The sequence below is a fragment of the Staurois parvus genome, unplaced genomic scaffold (genome assembly GCF_062004578.1).
Source record: "Staurois parvus isolate SC_StPar_1 unplaced genomic scaffold, SC_StPar_1.0 ptg000356l, whole genome shotgun sequence".
Taxonomy (NCBI): domain Eukaryota; kingdom Metazoa; phylum Chordata; class Amphibia; order Anura; family Ranidae; genus Staurois; species Staurois parvus.
Window position 1 is genome coordinate 3,692,458 of NW_028318152.1, and position 18,638 is coordinate 3,711,095.

Here is an 18,638-nt window from a genome sequence, read left to right on the forward strand (position 1 = left end):
CAATCACAGCGCAAAGGGGCGGGATACGAACTTGACGGCGGGCTCTTTGCTCAGACAGGAGGCGGCTGTATATGTATATGCTTTATTTATACAGTACAAAACACTGATAATATACATCAGATCGTACAGGACAGTCCGTTCAATCACAATGCACGCTCCGTGCCCTGCCGCCTTCAGCTCCCAGTACAGATCTCTATACACCCGGTTCCCCAGTACAGATCCCTCTTCGGTTCCCCAGTACAGATCCCGCTTCGGTTCTCCAGTACAGATCCCTATACAGTCGGATCTTCCACTCCATTCTGGGATGTTCGTTAAATTTTCACTACTTGAGCGGATATACAGGGAGACTTCCTGATCTCTGTGTTCTCTCTCTTCACTAAGAAGCGGGCATATGTTCCTCCTACCAGTCCTTTCGTCAGGCGCCCAGGATTGATACAGATGCTGCCTGAGATGTCCTATAGAAAAGCAGTAACATATTTAATAAATTACAGCTATAGACCCATCAGGGGAAAAAAAACAGTTCTACAATCGCCTAGGCCTATGCCAGCCATAAACGGATTACAATTGGTCTGATTCAGTAGGGACTGACCAAATATCTATCCATGTATAGCCTAACTGACTGTACACAAGTCAATCTATTAATCAACTTGTGGACAACCAGCCCGGGATTTTCCTGACCAATCTGTACCTCCAGCACTGATCATTGTATTCTGTGGAATACAACACCACAGTGGGAGTGATACCTCAACCACACTGAATGTGTGAATGGGGGATTTTTTTTCCTCGTTTTTTTTATTCAACTCACTGGTTGGAAAATAAGAGCAAAGATGAGGCTGGCCATACATGATTCTTTATTAACACCATATTTACCTCAAAGCAAACATTTAATATATTGCAGCTTCCCACTTTAATGTGATGGCTGCATTAGTTTCCTTTTTTTTTCAGGGCTCATGCACTCTGGCATCTGGGGAAAAAAAACACCCTCTGACCACCAGAACTGCTGGCAGGAAAATGCAGCATAAAAAAAACAAAACAAAAAAAAAAAACCCGCAAAAATCCATGTATTGCAAACACATTTAAGTGTGTTTATGCATGTATAGCATTTGAGAATAAATGCATATTCAGCTATTCTGGCCATTCGAATGTATTTACATGCATAGCATTTTGGTGCGTTTTTTCTGCTGAAACACTCTCCTCAAGAATGCACCTTTGGTTTTTCTTAGCCTGTGTGTATGAGCCCTTCTTTTCACCTGGTGATCCAGCCAGTAGGTCTGTTTTTCAACAGAACAATCTATCTTGCAGCTGTACCAGTTAAAGTGTTGAGACAAACCATTTACCACAGACAGGGATGCTTATAATGATCAGTTTCTATTTATGTAAAACCTTTATCTCAAAAGGGAAAAACTGTTTGCTGTAATTACTTATAAGTTTTAGCTGGAGTTTTGCTTCAATTTGTTGGTATATTTAAATCTGCTAGTCCATCTGACACTTCACTCCCTGTTCAGACTAACAATGCTGCTGTCCAAAGGAGTCTCTATTGCTCATTCATCCAGAATGAGGGCAATCTAAATCAGGAGGATGTGTTACTAGCCAGATCATCTAGTGAAAAGGGAAAAATCCTAAAAAAAAAAAAGCTAATGCAGGCACCCCATCTATTGATTGTTAAGCTGCAATATATTATGTTTTTGAGTCTAATGCCACTTTAAAGCCTTATGTACACAGCCATATGAGGTAATACAATGTAAACTGCGGACATACAGTGTGAAAATAATTTTGTAAGTTTGCCCACTTACAAAGAAATGAAGGTTCTATAATTTTTTTTATCATAGGTGTATTTTAAATGAGACAGAATATCAACCACAAATCCAGAAAGAACACGATACAAATGTTATAAATTGAGTTGCAGTTCAGTGAGTAATATAAGTACTTGATCCCCTACCATCAATAATTCTGGCTCCCACAAACTGGCTATGTGCTCATGTGGTACACAGATTAGTCCCGTCAATTTAAGAAGGTGCTCCTAATGACAACTTGTTATGTCTACAAGACACCTGTTCCCAGAATCTCTTTCTTGGTCCGCATCATGAGCAAGACCAAAGAGCTGTCAATGGACGTCAGGGACAAGATTGTAGACCTGCACAAGGCTGGAATGGGTTACAAGACCATCAGCAAGAATCTTGGTGAGAAGTAGAAAACTGTTGGAGCGATTATTTGTAAAATAGAAGAAATACAAAATAACCATCAATAGCCCTCACCTCATGAGGCGAAATCTTGCATGGAGCTCCAGACTAAGGATGATAATAAAAAAAGTGAGAATCAGCCCAGAACTACACAAGGAACTTGTGAATGATCTCAAGGCAGTTGGGCCCACAGTCGCCAAACAAACCATTGGTAACACAGTATGCCGCCATGGATTTAAATCCTGCAGCGCCTGCAAGGTCCCCCTCCTCAAGAGCGCACATGTACAGGCCCATCTGAAGTTTGCCAATTACCATCTAAATGATTGGAAAGGATTGGGAGAAAGTGCTGTGGTCAGATGAGACCAAAATTGAGCTCTTTGGCATTAACACGACTCGCCATGCTTAGAGGAAGAATAATGCTGATTATGACCCCAAGAACACCATCCCTACAGTCAAGCACAGAGATGAAAACAATATGCTTTGGGACTGTTTCTCTGCTTAAAAAGGTACAGGCCGACTTTTGCACATTGAGGAGTCAATGGCCGGGGTCATATATTGTAAAATCGTGGATGAGAGCCTTCTTCCCTCAGCCTGAAACACTGAAGATAAGTTGTGAATGGGTCTTCCACCATGACAATGACCCAAAATATACTGCCAAGGCAACAAAAGCAGTGGCTCAAGAAGAAGCCCATTAAGGTCATGGAGTGGCCTAGCCAGTCTTCAGACCTTAACCCTATAGAAAATCAATAGAGGGAGCTGAAACTTCGAGTTGCCAAGAAACTAAGTATTTTAGAGAAGATCTGTAAAGAAGAGTGGACCAAAATCCCTTCTGAGATGTGTGCAAACCTGGTAACCAACTACAAGAAACATCTTACCTCTGTGCTTGCTGACAAGTGTTTCTCCACCAAGTACAAAGTCATGATTTGCTTGGGGATCAAATACTTATTTTACTCCCTGAACTACAACTCAATTTATACCATTTGTAAAATGTGTTTTTTCTGGATTTTTGGTTGATATTCTGTCTTCATCATTTAAAATACACCTATGATAAAAATGATAGATTTTTCATTTCTTTGTAAGTGGGCAAACTGAAAATACAGTGGGGAAAATATAGATTTGATCCCCTGCAGATTTTGTATATCCCAGGAGACAGCTGTAGCATTCAGCCACCCATAGTAACGAATGAATGGATGCATGTTTACATCATGCTTATATTAATATATGCACAGGCATAAGTCCCTGGGCACACACAAGCTGAGTTCAAAAATGTAAACCCATGTGCTCGTTTACGCAAGCTTGACGTATACCTGTCCCCAGCCATTATTACAGTGCCTTGAAAAAGTATTTATACCCCTTGAAATTTTCCACATTTGTCATGTTACAACCAAAAACGTAAATGTATTTTATTGAGATTTTATCTGATAGAACAACACAAAGTGGCACATAATTGTGAATTGGAAAGAAAATGATAAATGGTTTTCAATGTTTATACAAATAAATATGTGAAAAAAGTGTGGTGTGCATTTGTATTCAGCCCCCCGAGTCAATACTTTTTAGAACCACCTTGCAATTACCTTACAAACATACTGCAGCCATATGTAAATTAAAAGTCATGTGTGTTGTTATATATATATATATATATACACACACACACATACACACATACATACACATATATACACACACACACACACTATTTTTTTTTTAATTCCTGGTTTTCCACAGCGTTAGTGATGGGGTCATGGCCTCTGGTGATTACAAAGATATCAATCCATCAGAGGACCACGGCACTAATCTCTACTCTGCATGAGCCAGCAGCAACATTCATGAAAGCTTATTTAATTGTGCGATGTCCCTTAAGTGGAACTATGACTTCCACAATGCATCGTGGTAACTATTACAGTGTAGTATTAGGCACAACGCGGACTGCATGCCTAATGCAATAGATGCAGAGCAGCAGTCCCAATGTAGATGTGGGTGAAGTCAGACCTGAACTAAAGGGAGAAACAATGGCACTGGGAAAGGCAGCTACTTCATATGTGGTTTCTGAACGAAACAGCAATGAGGATGGGGGCTTCAGGGGAGAATATTCAGAAAGGCTGCAAGAGGGTAGCCACCCTACTACAGGAACTTGCTGTCAATGTCTCCGATCATAGCTCACAGAATCAACAGGTACTTTTATTAAAAGAACATACAGTGGATATAAAAAGTTATACACCCCTGTTAAAATGTCAGGTTTCTTTGATGTAAAAAAAAAAATTAGACAGATAAATAATTTCAGAACTTTTTCCACCTTTATTGTGACCTATAAACGGTACAACTCAATTGAAGAACAAACCAGGGGCGGACTGACCATTCGAAAACTCGGGCACTGCCCGAGGGACCGGGGTCAGTAGGGGGCCCCATGAAATGCCCCTGGTACCTTTTTATAGGCTTTTTTTTAGTGTGGGCAAGGTCACAGGGGCCCCATTATCCCCTATTGCTCAGGGGCCCCATGAGTTGTCAGTCCGCCCCTGGAACAAACTGAAATCTTTTTTGGGGGGGAGCAAACATAAAAAACTAAAATAATGTGGTTGCATAAGTGTGCACACCCTCTTATAACTGGGGATGTAGCTGTGTTCAGAATTAAGCAATCACATTCAAAATCAAGTTAAATAGGTGTCAGTACACACCTGCCATCATTTAAAGTGCCTCTGATTAACCCAAAAAAAGTTCAGCTGTTCTAGTAGGTCTTTCCTGACATTTTTTTAGTCGCATCCCACAGCAAAAGCCATCGTCCGCAAAGAGCTTCCAAAGCATCAGAGGGATCTCATTGTTAAAAGGTATCAGTCAGGAGAAGGGAACAAAAGAATTTCCAAGGCATTAGATATACCGCAGAACACAGTGAAGACAGTTGTCAAATGGAGAAAATATGGCGCAAACGTGACATTACCAAGAACTGGCTGTCCCTACAAAATCGATGAAAAGACGAGAAGAAAACTGGTCTGAGAAGCAGCCAAGAGGCCTACGGCCACATTAAAAGAGCTGCAGGAATAGCTGGCAAGTACTGGCTGTGTGGTACATGTGACAACAATCTCCCGTATTCTTCATGTCTGGGCTATGGGGTAGAGTGGCAAGACAAAAGCCTTTTCTTATGAAGAAAAACATCCAAGCCCAGCTAAATTTTGCAAAAACAGATCTGAAGTCTCCCAAAAGCATGTGGGAAAATGTGTTATGGTCTGATGAAACCAAGGTTGAACTTTTTGGCCATAATTCTAAAAGATATGTTTGGCGGAAAAACAACACTGCACATCACCATATGAACACCATACCCACAGTGAAGCATAATGGTGGCAGCGTCATGCTTTGGGGCTGTTTTTCTTCAGCTGGAACTGGGGCCTTAGTCAAGGTAGAGGGAATTATGAACAGTTCCAAATACCAGTCAATATTGGCACAAAACCTTCAGGTTTCTGATGGAAAGCTGAACATGAAGAGGAACTTCATCTTTCAGCATGACAACGACCCAAAGCATACATCCAAATCAACAAAGGAATGGCTCCACCAGAAGAAGATTAAAGTTTTGGAATGGCCCAGCCATAGCACAGACCTGAATCCCATTGAAAATCTGTGGGGTGATCTGAAGAGGGCTGTGCACAGGACATGCCCTTGCAATCTGACAGATTTGGAGTGTTTTTACAAGGAAGAGTGGGCAAATATTGCCAAGTCAAGATGTGCCATGCTGATAGACTCATATCCCAAAAGACTGAGTGCTATAATTAATTCAAAAGGTGCTTCAATAAAGTATTAGTTTAAGGGTGTGCACACTTATGCAACCATATTTTAGTTTTTTATTTTTACTTCCCTTCACCTAAAAGATTTCAGTTTGTTTTCAATTGAGTTGTACAGTTTATGGATCACATTAAAAAGGTGGAAAAAGTTCTGAAATAATTTTTCTCTGTCTCATTTTTTTACATCACAGAAACCTGACATTTTACAGGGGTGTGTAGACATTTTATATCCACTGTAAGTACTACGGATGAGTATATGCTTTAGACTAGTGGCTCTCAACCACCGGGTTGCAGTCTCCCTGCCCCCTAAACTCCTATAGTGGTCCACTGTGCCCCTCACCTCTCACAGTGCCCCAGGTCCATAGAGAGCCCTCCGCCCCCTCACGGTTACCCAAGCTCACATAGTACCCCCTAGATGCTGCAGAGCCTGGACGGTTTTGGAAGAATTTACTGGGCCCTGGTCTCAAATAAGGTTGAGAACCACTGCTCTAGACTATTTAGAAAAGTGATTATACTGTACATATTACATATACTTCTTTCACATTTGTGTACGTTTTTCAAAAGAGAACTCCACCATCTATCAAAATTGAAATGGCAGATTTGATTGGATATGAATCAATTACCAAAATGGAAATCACTGCTTTTGGCAGCTTATCTATCCAGAAAAACATACAACATAAATTGGCTAAAACTGAAAAGCTGCAGCAAACCTTGATGAAAAAGCGAAGCTCCGATGGTACAATAAAGACATCTGGAGTGACTGGCATTATAGCAAAACTATACATTGCTTCAAAATCAATATTTATCTCTTCATTTGGTGGGTATAATGGGTAGTAACTAGGAAACAAAACATTTGATTAAATAAACATGGTATACTTTGATCAAAATAACATTACTATAAATTCAGAGTAAACAAACATTAAAGTCAGTGTTCCACAGTACTGGATTTGTTCCTAAACATGCAGTAAAATCTACCTATTGTACCTTATCCAGCATCTATTAATATTTGCATATGTACAATAGGATATCTAATTTCATTACCATTACTTATCTAACTAAACAGACAATTGTAATTGAACTGAACAACTGAATGAATAACAATTACCATCTGTGTCTGAGTAGTTGCATTGTTTTCTTTTGAAGTTAACCTATGGTGTCTACTTCCACAGTCTATATTCTTAATTAGAAGAATTTGTTTTGCCCTCTATTATGTTAATTACTGGAATCCAGTTCTCACCTAACACATGATCCAGTTGCAGTTGGTCTGTGAATGTCCGGCAGCCACAGACTGCAATCATAAAACAGGAGATGGGCGCAAGAGCTAATGGATTGGCAGAAACAGGCCTAAATTGTACATCAGGTGAGCTGAGGACTTATCGCAGCCAAGTATTTAGCTCAAGAGAAAGTTTAGGCCTCCTTAAAGCGGAATTCTGGCTTACACCTAACTAGCCTTAAAACTGTCCTCTACTAACACCTATGGTAACTAATTAATAAAAATGTGCAGTGTACATCCACTTATTTTCAGGCTGCTCTTGCCTGGTCACATGTTCTTCCCTGTGTCAGCCAGGGGCAGCTGCAAGGCAGAGGAGAGAGTGGTCTGACAACAGCTAATAAAAGCGTGGAGCGGTGATGTCACCCATGCGCTTAAATGACCCATCTGTTGTCGGCGCTCCCTCCTCTCCACTGCAGCCGTGCTGGCTTACACAGGGAAGCCAGATCATGTGACCAAACTGGCGTGGCCTGAAAATAGGTGAGTATATGATATTTCTTACACAGGTTAGTTAGCATAGGTGTTAGGGGGAGGGAGGGGACAGTTTTAAGGCTAGTTACTGTAGTTGTAAGCTACAATTTCCCTCTAAAGTAAACCTGTCATGAAAGAAACATGAAGGCTGCTGCTGTTTCTATGTTTAGTTTCCTTCTACAAATTCTAGTTGTTTGGCTGTTGTGCTGAACCTTTTGCTTCAAAGGTTGGGAGTATGCAGATTAGGAGTTCTGTATTTCCTGACCTGACTTGTCCTGACTCATTAATGAAGCCAGTGGACTGACATAACAACCAGGCATCTAGCATTTTCAGAAGGTAGATTGCTATGGCAGCCCCCATATTTCTCCTAAGACAGGTTTATTTTAAGCTCCTGCACGTGATCACAGGTTGCAGGAAAGAGACTCGCTCAATTCCCCCATCAACACAGACAGTGTTGACAGGGGAATCCCTGTCTATGGCTGGCTTAATGGTAGAGAGCTGACCTTGCAAGTATATGGATTGCCCTTTACATGCGATTTGGATCTGCACAGAGCCCTTTTAAGTTGTGTTTACTTCCAAAGAAAACATTCACTTATAATGCACATTGAGGAAACTTTCACTAAAACATACAAGCAGCACTGGCCAAAAATCTTCCCACCCTGCCCCCGATTGTAACACTCAGGCAAGGATCATGACTATGAGGGGTATTTCTAAGAAGTGATAAGGGGCACTTCAGATGCTAGAAGTACTTGCTATTGTACAGACGTGCTGGAAAGTCTCCTGTGATCACGCGGCTGGGAAGAGGGAAGGAAGGATTTAAGTGCAATTGTAAAATTTAAGGCTTTTTTTTTTTTTTAAACAGAACAGTGCTGTGCAAAAGCTAAAATACCGAAGTGTAGTTACATTGAATGATTGAATAATCATATTATTACATGTGTGGTCACTTGTAGGGCTCCTTCACACTTTGAGTTACATTTTTCTGCACACCACCGCACATGTATGATGTGAACAGGGCACATTTAAAAAATAAAAAAAAAAAAAAAAAACTGGTTTTCAGGTTCTCTATCAACTATTTAGGACTCTAATTCTAACTCTATTCTGGCCTCTGTGACCAAGTCCCTGATGGGCGGGGCAAAATGCATCAGAGTGTGTGGCTCGAGCGGCAGCTGAAGCCATCCCATACATCTGACTCCTTAGGTTGGTCTGAGCGGTGTCCGTCCCTACACTATCCTGGAATTAAGAAAAACAAACATAGGGCACACCGGCCTACTGCATTACCTTAAAAAATGTATTTATGAAATGATAAAAGTAGGTATTGTACTCACAAAATGACAATACAGTCAAAGGCACACCATGAAAGAACAGCTCTGTCCAAACAGCACTACGCGTCTGTCCGTAATGGGAACTCTGGACCTCCAACTGTCTGATGTGTTTCGAGGAGTTGGCTGTGAGGAAGAGGCAAGTCCTCGAAACGCGTCAGGAAGTTGGAGGTCCAGAGTTCCCATTACGGACAGACACGTAGTGCGAATTGGACAGAGCTGTTCTTTCATGATGTGCCTTTGACTATATTGTCATTTTGTGAGTACAATACCTACTTTTATCATTTAATAAAGACATTTTTTAAGGTAATGCACTAGGCTGGTGCGCCCTCTGTTTGTTTTTCACTACTGAGTATATTTGGACTTCCCCGGTCTTTTGAGTGCAGCAAGGCGTGCATACCCCAAGAAATCCATGATGTGGTCTTATCTATACAGAGTCCATCCCTAAGTACAGGAGTATCTGGGTTTGCCATTTCTTCACTATACTGGAATTATTCTGGAATGCAGCACCCTCCCTTCCTCATGCCAGCGGGGTAACCTTCTTTCACTTCCACCTTGGAACGGCTCTACAAGAATTTCTTGATGAACTATTTGGGACTCATCTGAATTGAGCAAGAAAAAGGACTCTGAAGTGAATTTTTCCCCTTTCCAATCGCTGTAGACCACCATTATTTGTTAAAGTGCAGATAGTTTTCTTCTTCTAAATATTCCATATGATCCAGTCTCAACTCAAAATTATATTACCCTATGTGCATATACAAGCATTTACCTTCTCTGATTTAGGATATGTCTGAGAATGCGACTGAACCGATCTGGAGCACCAGCTGTACCACTAGAGGTAATTAAAAATATAAACTTATTAGACGTGTATATACGATCATGTAAAAAATGCAATCAACAAGAGACGCATCTCACGTAAGTCAATTCACACTATTCTGCATATAGTATTCTATACAACCAGGACAATTCATAAAGGGCTCCACAAACACCCTTTAGAATTCTGTTGGGCACAGCACTGAAACGGTCAGTGCTTGTGCCTAATTCATATACCTATCACAGGCCACTGTACCACTCACTCCGACAGGCGCGTGGCCAAGAATCTTCCCAACTGGCAGTAGTAACAACTACCTGAATTTGCTGCACATGCCAATAATGTTACCAAACAATGGGGCAAATGCTTGCCTGAATTAGGCACAGGTAGTTCTTAAGGGTACTACCACCAGTAGAGTGCTGTTAGGAAGGATTTGAATTCCCCTGAACGTATTTAACAATGTAAACACATAATCAATATACACCAGACAATACTCATCAGATCTCTTAAATGAGATCTATCATGCAGCAAAACCATCTGAAAAACCTTTGATGAAGGTTTCAATTCCAAAATGCACAAACTCTATAGTGGTCCTATGGGAAGAAACTTCCCTCACAATGAACCCAATGGCTTTAACTTCACTGTTCTGGAAACAATTTACTTCTTTTGAATCGGGGTTCCGAGTCAGGGTTGTTAATCTGTTAGGCCCCTTTAAAGCCGAGTCATATCTTTTGTATTAAATGCAGTATCTATTGGACTGATTGTGCAATATGTGCTGGCAGTGTGTGCACAACTTTGAAATAATTCATTGCTCGTCATATCTAAGGTCACTAAAATATATGCCCACATGTAGTCTTCTCAGTGGAATTATCAACAGTGTCTTCCCACATTTAATGAATCCTGATCAACTATTTAACTAAAAATTGCAAAGGATAAGTTCACCTTTGTAAAAAAGAAATGCACATGTTTTTGCAGGTAAAAAAAAAAAAGTGCATTTATTATTTTTTTTCTTTATTACATTTCAGCCTGAAAGACATTGCACCCATGGTCATCAGAACGCAGGTACAATACCTGGATCCTGCAGACTCTCTCAGTATACGGTCTGCCTGTACATCATGTAGGTAGCCAGTTACTGAATGACAGGAAGGATCAATGAACTACCTAAAGCGCTCACCAGCGCCCTGGTAGTTCATTGAGAATAAGACATTAGCCGCAAAGGCTGATGGTAGTTGTAGTTCTTCCATTCATAGAACTCTGTAAATGAATGAAGCAGCTGGGTGGCTGGAGCCCCGAATGGCAGTTTTTTTTTTTTAAAACTAGTGACAGCTGGTGCAGGGAGAAGATCCCCAGCTTGCTGTCACAAGGAAGCAGAGGACCAGGGAGAGGCTGCAGGAGTAGGAACATGTTACGTGTTCCACCCGAAAAAATAGGTGGAACATGTAACATGTTCCCAAAGGTGAACTTATCCTTTACCTTGCAATACTTCTTATGGCAACATAACTTCAAAATGGCAGCATTCATTATCAGTTCAACAGGATCTACCTGGTAGGCAGAAGCACAACATATATATGGATACTTTCCATTTATAATCACACAGTTTCCAAGTAGTGCAGCCAACCACATCACAGAAAAGGTATCAACATACATATGTTTATTTAACCTAACAATATGAACACCTGGCATGGCATATTATACAAAGAAGAACCTTTCAGTGATATACAGATTATATCTAAATGACTTATGCAAATAAATAAGGCACAATGCTTCACCACTCAAACCTTAAAGCAGAGATAGAAAGTGACATTCTACCCTTGAATGCGGGACACATTCTAGGCATTTTTCCCCTAAGTTATATGCAAAATGGCTTTTATGCACTTATAGATTTAAATATTAATTTTTTTATCCAAATATATACATCAACATTCAACACTGATTTCAAGGAAACCTAAAAATTCCCTGCTCCGAGGAGGGTTAACTGCTTGTTTCTGTCTAGAGGACATGGAAAAGCAGATTTAATTTACTTATGATCCTCTTCTCCTGTAGGCTCCTGGATCCTCCATGCAGCTAGACCAGTCCCCCATGGCCTCTTTTCCCCCATGCTCCAGAAGAGTAAGGTCCTCTGACCAGGACCATAGCCCTGCACTGGACGTGAGAAGGCCAACAGAAAGTCCACTACCAGAACATAGAGGGGTGCTATCCACCCAGGGTGCGGAGGATCAGGTTAAGTAACAGTGCCTTTACTGTTCCCTAGACAAAATGAGCAGTTAACCCCTGCAGTGTAGGCACAACCACACTTCAAGGAAGAATAAGCATGATGTTTTTTGGAGTTGGGATTTAAGGCTCCATACACGCTAACTTATTTTTAAGCTCCTAGCAGCTAGTTATGTGCACTTTTTTTTTTTTTTTTGCCCACAGAGGCAAATAGCATTTTAACTCTCATACGACCTTCTAACCGCCAAAGCAAATAGCCACTATTCAGTGCTCCTACTCCTTGACCTCTCTGCGGCCTTCGACACAGTCGACCACCCCCTCCTCCTCAAAAAACTACACTCCCTCGGCCTCAGAGATTCTGCTCTCTCCTGGCTCTCATCCTACCTGTCACAACGCTCTTTCAGCGTTTCCTATAATGCTACCACCTCCCCCTCACTCCCCCTCTCTGTTGGGGTCCCTCAAGGCTCTGTCCTTGGGCCCCTTCTCTTCTCCATCTACACCTCCTCCCTTGGCCAACTCATACACTCTCACGGCTTCAACTACCACCTCTATGCCGACGACACACAAATGTATCTCTCAACCCCCCACCTCACCCCCTTGGCCTCCGCCCGAATCACACACCTGCTGAGCGACATATCAGACTGGATGTCGCTCCACTTCCTTAAACTGAACCTCTCCAAAACCGAGTTTCTGGTCTTCCCCCCAGCCCGGACCTCACCCCCCATTGACTTCTCCATCACATCCAACAACGCCAACATCAAACCCGCCCCGCAGGCCAGAGTACTTGGTGTCATTCTGGACTCCAACCTATCCTTCCAGCCCCAAGTCCAATCTTTAACAAACTCATGCAGACTCCACCTCCGCAACCACGCCAAAATCCGCACGTTCCTAACCCCAGAAACCACTAAACAGCTCATCCACTCCCTCATCGTATCACGACTCGACTACTGCAACTCCCTCCTCACTGGCCTGCCTCACCGCTGGCTATCCCCGCTTCAGTCGATCCTGAATACGGCTGCCAGACTCATTGACCTTTCCAACCGCTCCGTTTCCGCCACCCCCCTCTGCCAATCCCTCCACTGGCTTCCGATTGCGCAATGGATCAAATTCAAAATCCTAACATTGTCGTACAAAGCCGTCAACCATACTGCCCCGAACTACATCACTGACCTAATATCCAAGTACCGCCCAGCACGCACACTCCGCTCCTCACAAGACCTCCTTCTCTCTAGTTCCCTGGTCTCCTCCTCCCATGCCCGCCTCCAGGACTTCTCCAAGGTGTCACCCATCCTCTGGAACTCCCTGCCCCAACCCATCAGATTATCACCTACTCTCCTCTCCTTTAGGCGCACCCTGAAAACCCATCTCTTCAGGGAAGCCTACCCCACCCCCTGCTAACTTGCCGACCTCCTCCACTCTTCCTACCACTCTACCCCCCACAGCCATCTCCTCCTGTGCCACCATCCCCTCCCTCCTAGATTGTAAGCTCCAAAGAGCAGGGCCCTCAATCCCCTCATGTTTTGCATTGTATTGGTATTGTTCTGTCACATGTTCTGTCCCCCTTTGTAATGTACAGCGCTGAGTGAACTATTGGCGCTTTATAAATACTGTATAATAATAATAATACTATTTGTCCATGCACACTATTGTAGGCTAGATACATTTTTCAACCTTCAGCTTTTAAGAGTAGGGGGGGACTTTTTGGGAGCGGTTTGCCAGCAGAAAAAGAAGTTGAACGCTCAATGGTCTTAAAATGCTACTACATTATAAAAGCGTTAATAAACTGCTTACGCTCTTAAATGCTATTACCAGCCTTTTTTTATCCAAGGCTCCAGCGGTGTGTTGTCACGACATTAGGGCTCCTCCTTAACACGGTTCGGCAATAGCACATTATCAAAAGGGGTATGCCTTTTGACAATGTGCTATTGCACGAAACGTGTTAAGGAGGAGCCCTAACGACAGGACGTCACGCCACCGAAGCCGTACGGAGGTCCAGCGGCCATCTTTGATATTGGCTGATAAAGCCACATTGGTTTACGATCTGACCAGTGCAATGGAACAAATTTTTTTAAGATTTTAGTCCTTCTTCTGAACTTTATAAATTGTTTGGAGTGATTGGATATTGATCCACAATAAAATTACATTTTAAAAGTACTACACTATACAATTTTTTTTCATATATGGCTTGGCTTTGAGCCAATTGCTCTTGGAGACCCCCAGAGGAAGCAAAGCTGCACAAGAGACAGGTGTCCGGAAGTAGGATCCTTACCTTCTTGCTGGCTGATCCACTTAAAGGGGACCTCATGGATTTGGATGGTTTACTTCACATATTCTATGTGCTTCTGGTGAGTGCGCATTTTATAAATAGATGCACGGAGTCACATCACAAGGATTTATACTATCTATGAAGTTGGAATTCACTACCTGAGATTGCTGACCTTCTAGAGTCAAGCCTGCACGTTATTTCACGTTTATTAAGACTGCATATTCATATTAATTTTGGGTGCAAACAGCAACGTGTACTTTATTTTAAAGTATTTTATATGTTTTTTAGTATTGCTCATTTTTTAGCGCAGCACTAGTTCATTTATAGCAGTAAAATCTGACAAAGCCTCACCCTTCCTCACTCTTCCCAAAACTAAAGCTTAATTAGAATTCTAGCAAAAATGTGTTAAGAACAGAACTACTCAAATATACCAGCAAGTTCAGTATGATAATGGAGCTGTACCTGTTTATTTCTTCTGCACCCATATGAAAGAGCAGGTCGGTGGATGTGAATCCAATTGCTACACCATTTACAGATATTGTGCAGGGATCTGCCACAAAATGAACTCTCTAAAAGGAAAAACAGATTTGTCAATGTTCATACAGTGTGTATTCCTTATGTCTTCGACATGAAATTAAACTGAAGAGAAAAAAAACCAAACAAACAACCCCAAAAAACAACAGGAAAATTATCGATACTGATAACGTTCAATGTTCTACACTGTACTACTGTAGTTACCCAACACTACACTCTGCAGAGATGGAGCTTAACCCAGTTCTACAGTTTTGCCAAATGACACAAATGTAACATCCTTTCTTGCAGTTTGTGGTCATGCTTAGTCTAGAAAACTTTTGTTTTAATCTGTGTCAGCCACAATACACCAATGTAAAGGCAGTGAGCTAACATCAGCGACATGTCTACTAATTTCTGAAGTCAATCAAATAGCTTGTTTCACAGCACTTGCAACAGAATGAGAACATCAAATATCAGATAAGCTACTTTGATTTGCAGCACATACGCCATCCCTTCGTATTAACTAAAATTATTGCAATAACTTAAAAAAAGTGTGCATTTATGTGCAATATACATGAGGTTTATATTTCAAAGTCAGGCACACCTCCTCTAAAGCTAAAATACCAGTGAATAAATACACACAAGAACTTACTTGCTTATCTTCTTTAGTTGTTTCATAGCAGCTAAAAGGAGGCTGAGGATAGATGGGATCATGGTGGACATCTCTGATAGATGGGACAAAGACCAAATGAGATCCAGACCTGGTTAAATAGGATAATGACTGTTAACTCTGTTTTGCATAAGTATAGTATAGTTTTGTTTTTTTTGCATGTATGTATATATTATTGTATTTCCATAGTGTGATACTTTTTTTTTTGTCTAATTTGGACTTTTTTTTTTGCAAGGTAACTTACAGACGAGTCCCTTCAATGATCATTTTCAGGCATGATTTGAAGACCTCTTCAAACATCCCTGTCAGCTGCAAGGTCTAAAAAAAGAGCAGATAGTTTGGTTGTAACAAGCAGCTTTCCTCATTCAAACTCCCAAGACTTGTTTGGTATATATAAAATGTACAGACATTCCCTTACAAGTTCTGATACAAGATATCTTTTTCTATATCATTCAGTGGGAAAAATGTTATGATCAAACCTGTCCTCTGCTTTTAACATTGTATGGCAATAGTTAGCTTTACATACGCATAAACACATACTGTAAATACAATATTAATACATTGCTTTAAATTATATAGTTTCCAGAGATGTGCCTATGATGTTATGTCAATGTTTCCTAAATTTTGCCTAATTTTACGCTGTCTTCACAATTTCTGCAGTGTCTAAGTGCCACCTGTACTTAAAAAATCTACAGGAGTCCAACACTTGCACTGCAGACACTCATCCTGCATTCCCAATTATCCACCGCCGCCTCTGACATTCAGTTATGCAATCTTTACCTCAAGGCAGGAATTCTGAGCCCTACAGTGGTGGTGAGTGCCATTAGTATTACACGATTCACACACTGGCAAATCAAGATGGTAGCACGACCCACCTCAAAAACCCAAAATGATGCTCAGGTAATGACAGCGAGTGACTGAGGTATCTGTTCTTGCTCATGGAGATTTCTAGCTTGTCATAGGAGAAACAGTATCTGGTCGCTAAACTAAAAATATTGGGCAGATATCCATCTATCCAATGGCAACCTTAGATTCTGACTAGCTCCTACTTACATCTGTGCTAGTCACTCAATTCCCATTTGCCTTCTATTAACCTCAACTAGTGAATGTTATCCTCTTCCTTTCAGTTGCAATACAGAAAGCCTAAAGAACCCTCAAGTTTTTCTTTTTGGAGGCTCTGTCCCTATACAACCCAAAAACAGGAGTTATACCAACCCTCACACTCACACCAGTTAGTATAGAATGAAGGGGAACATAAAGCCCAGTTTCACATCTGTGCGATTTTTTTTTAGGAATGCAGTGCATGCCATTTATCATGATTTCCTATGGAACACGTTCACATCTATTCATTTTTTGAAAGGGTCAGGGACTTCTTTTCCCGCAGCAGTTTGTGTTTTAGTTCAATAGACTTCAATGGAACCGCATTTAAAATGCAAATGCTGCATTTTTTACGTGTTTTTGATGCGTTTTGAATCTGCCCAATAAGAATTTGGCAAAAAAACCCTAAATAAATAAATATGCAAAATGCATCAAAAACGCATGTGCAAAAAACACAAAACGCACCGCAAAAAGCACTGCAGGAACGCAACAAACTGCATGGGTGTGAAAGTAGCTGACGTGCATATGGTAATGTGCAAAGTGCAGTAACCCACAGCAACTCAAAACATTTTTACTTAAGGTTAGTACATGGGGAATGTTACATGATTCTGCATACTATATTCCAGTGCTACCCAGGTTATTATGAAGGGGACTTAAGCAGAAAAAGTATATTAGTTAATTTACCTCAATCTGCTCGTGCTTTGCATCCAAAAATGGACCAAGCTAAAAAATATATATATATATTAATACAGCATACAATTCCACATAGAAAATCATGTATATCTGGTAGGTGTACTTATTTTTCTAACTGCATGATCTAACCAGTATGCAAACATCAGGTCGGTCTCTGTTAATCACATCAACCAGATCCTTAAGAGCATCGTAAGCAATCGTATCTGAGGTGGTGAAAGGGCCACAGGCTGCGATTATCATCTGAGGTTGACACTCTGCAAGAAAAAAAAAATACATTTAAAGTAGAAAAAAAAACCACTTAGAACATCTCACAGGGAATGCATAGGAGGATAGTTTTTATTTGTTCAGCCAGCTGGCTGATCAAAAAAACTAAAAGCACCAGACGACGAATGGATTCCTCCATCAACTTGCTTTTCCTCCAGCAAAATTGGTAGAGGAATCCTCCCTGTTAAGACATTGTATTCTGACAGCAGGGACTTTCTGCTGTTACAGTACACTGTTCAGCAGCTACAGTCCAAGCAGCAACAGCCAGTCAGACAGGGATTGAAATTTGGCCGGTCCCTAATAAACCGGACGATTATTTTCGATCCATCTACGGCCAGCTTTATTGTCACATTTCGTCCTACTTTAATTTATATATATCTCCAAGCAAAGGATTGTCACTGCAATTCAGCTATTTGGTTTTTCTTTCACATTGGAAACATGATTGTATAGAATCTTTCTGGAATAGCAATCACTGTGTCAAGCAAATATGGAAGTGCAAAACTAGTAAAGCAGACAATCTTACCATTTCCAGCCGGAACACAGAGGAAACCTGAATAAAAGCATATCCACTGGATACAAACCTTTTGAATTATGTGGCATCAGTAAATCATATTTGTTGCAGATAATCATTAAGATGACACCTGTACAAGTAAGATCTTGAAGATCTATTCTCATACCAGGTGTTTGACTTGCAGGGATAAGAGAAAAAGGTCAGTCATCTCTATCTAAAAGGTGGTTGTTGCCCAGGGCTCTTTTGTTCTGCAGTGACCTTTATAACCCTCTACTATACACTGTGTGCACAATTATTAGGCAAATTAGTTTTTTGACCAAATCATCATTTTAATGCATATTGTCCAACTCCAAGCTGTATAAACTTGAATGCTTATTGGATTTAAGCATATCAGGTGATGTGTATTTGTGTAATGAGGGAGGGTGTGGCCTAAGGAGATCAACACCCTATATAAAAAGGTGTGCATAATTATTAGGCAGATTTTTTTTCCTCAGGCAAAATGGGCCAAAACGAGAGATTTGACTGACTCTGGAAAGTCAAAAATTGTACAAAGTCTCAGAGGGTTGCAGCACTCTTGCAATTGCTAATTTATAT

At 41.0% G+C, this 18,638-nt stretch overlaps 1 protein-coding gene across 1 annotated transcript in view; it reads right to left on the minus strand.

Moving 5' to 3' along the window:
* Positions 1 to 68: 68 nt before the first annotated feature.
* Positions 69 to 18,638, minus strand: part of POLA2 (DNA polymerase alpha 2, accessory subunit) — a gene marked incomplete at its 5' end in the record, with an annotated part of 34,543 nt that continues 15,973 nt past the window's right edge. Inside the window, 8 exons of the mRNA XM_089684770.1 lie at positions 69 to 455; positions 6,658 to 6,784; positions 9,777 to 9,839; positions 14,758 to 14,864; positions 15,461 to 15,569; positions 15,723 to 15,796; positions 17,261 to 17,299; positions 17,399 to 17,523. Of these exons, the coding sequence (XP_089540896.1) occupies positions 312 to 455; positions 6,658 to 6,784; positions 9,777 to 9,839; positions 14,758 to 14,864; positions 15,461 to 15,569; positions 15,723 to 15,796; positions 17,261 to 17,299; positions 17,399 to 17,523 (788 nt within the window). The remainder of the gene's footprint in view (positions 456 to 6,657; positions 6,785 to 9,776; positions 9,840 to 14,757; positions 14,865 to 15,460; positions 15,570 to 15,722; positions 15,797 to 17,260; positions 17,300 to 17,398; positions 17,524 to 18,638) is intronic.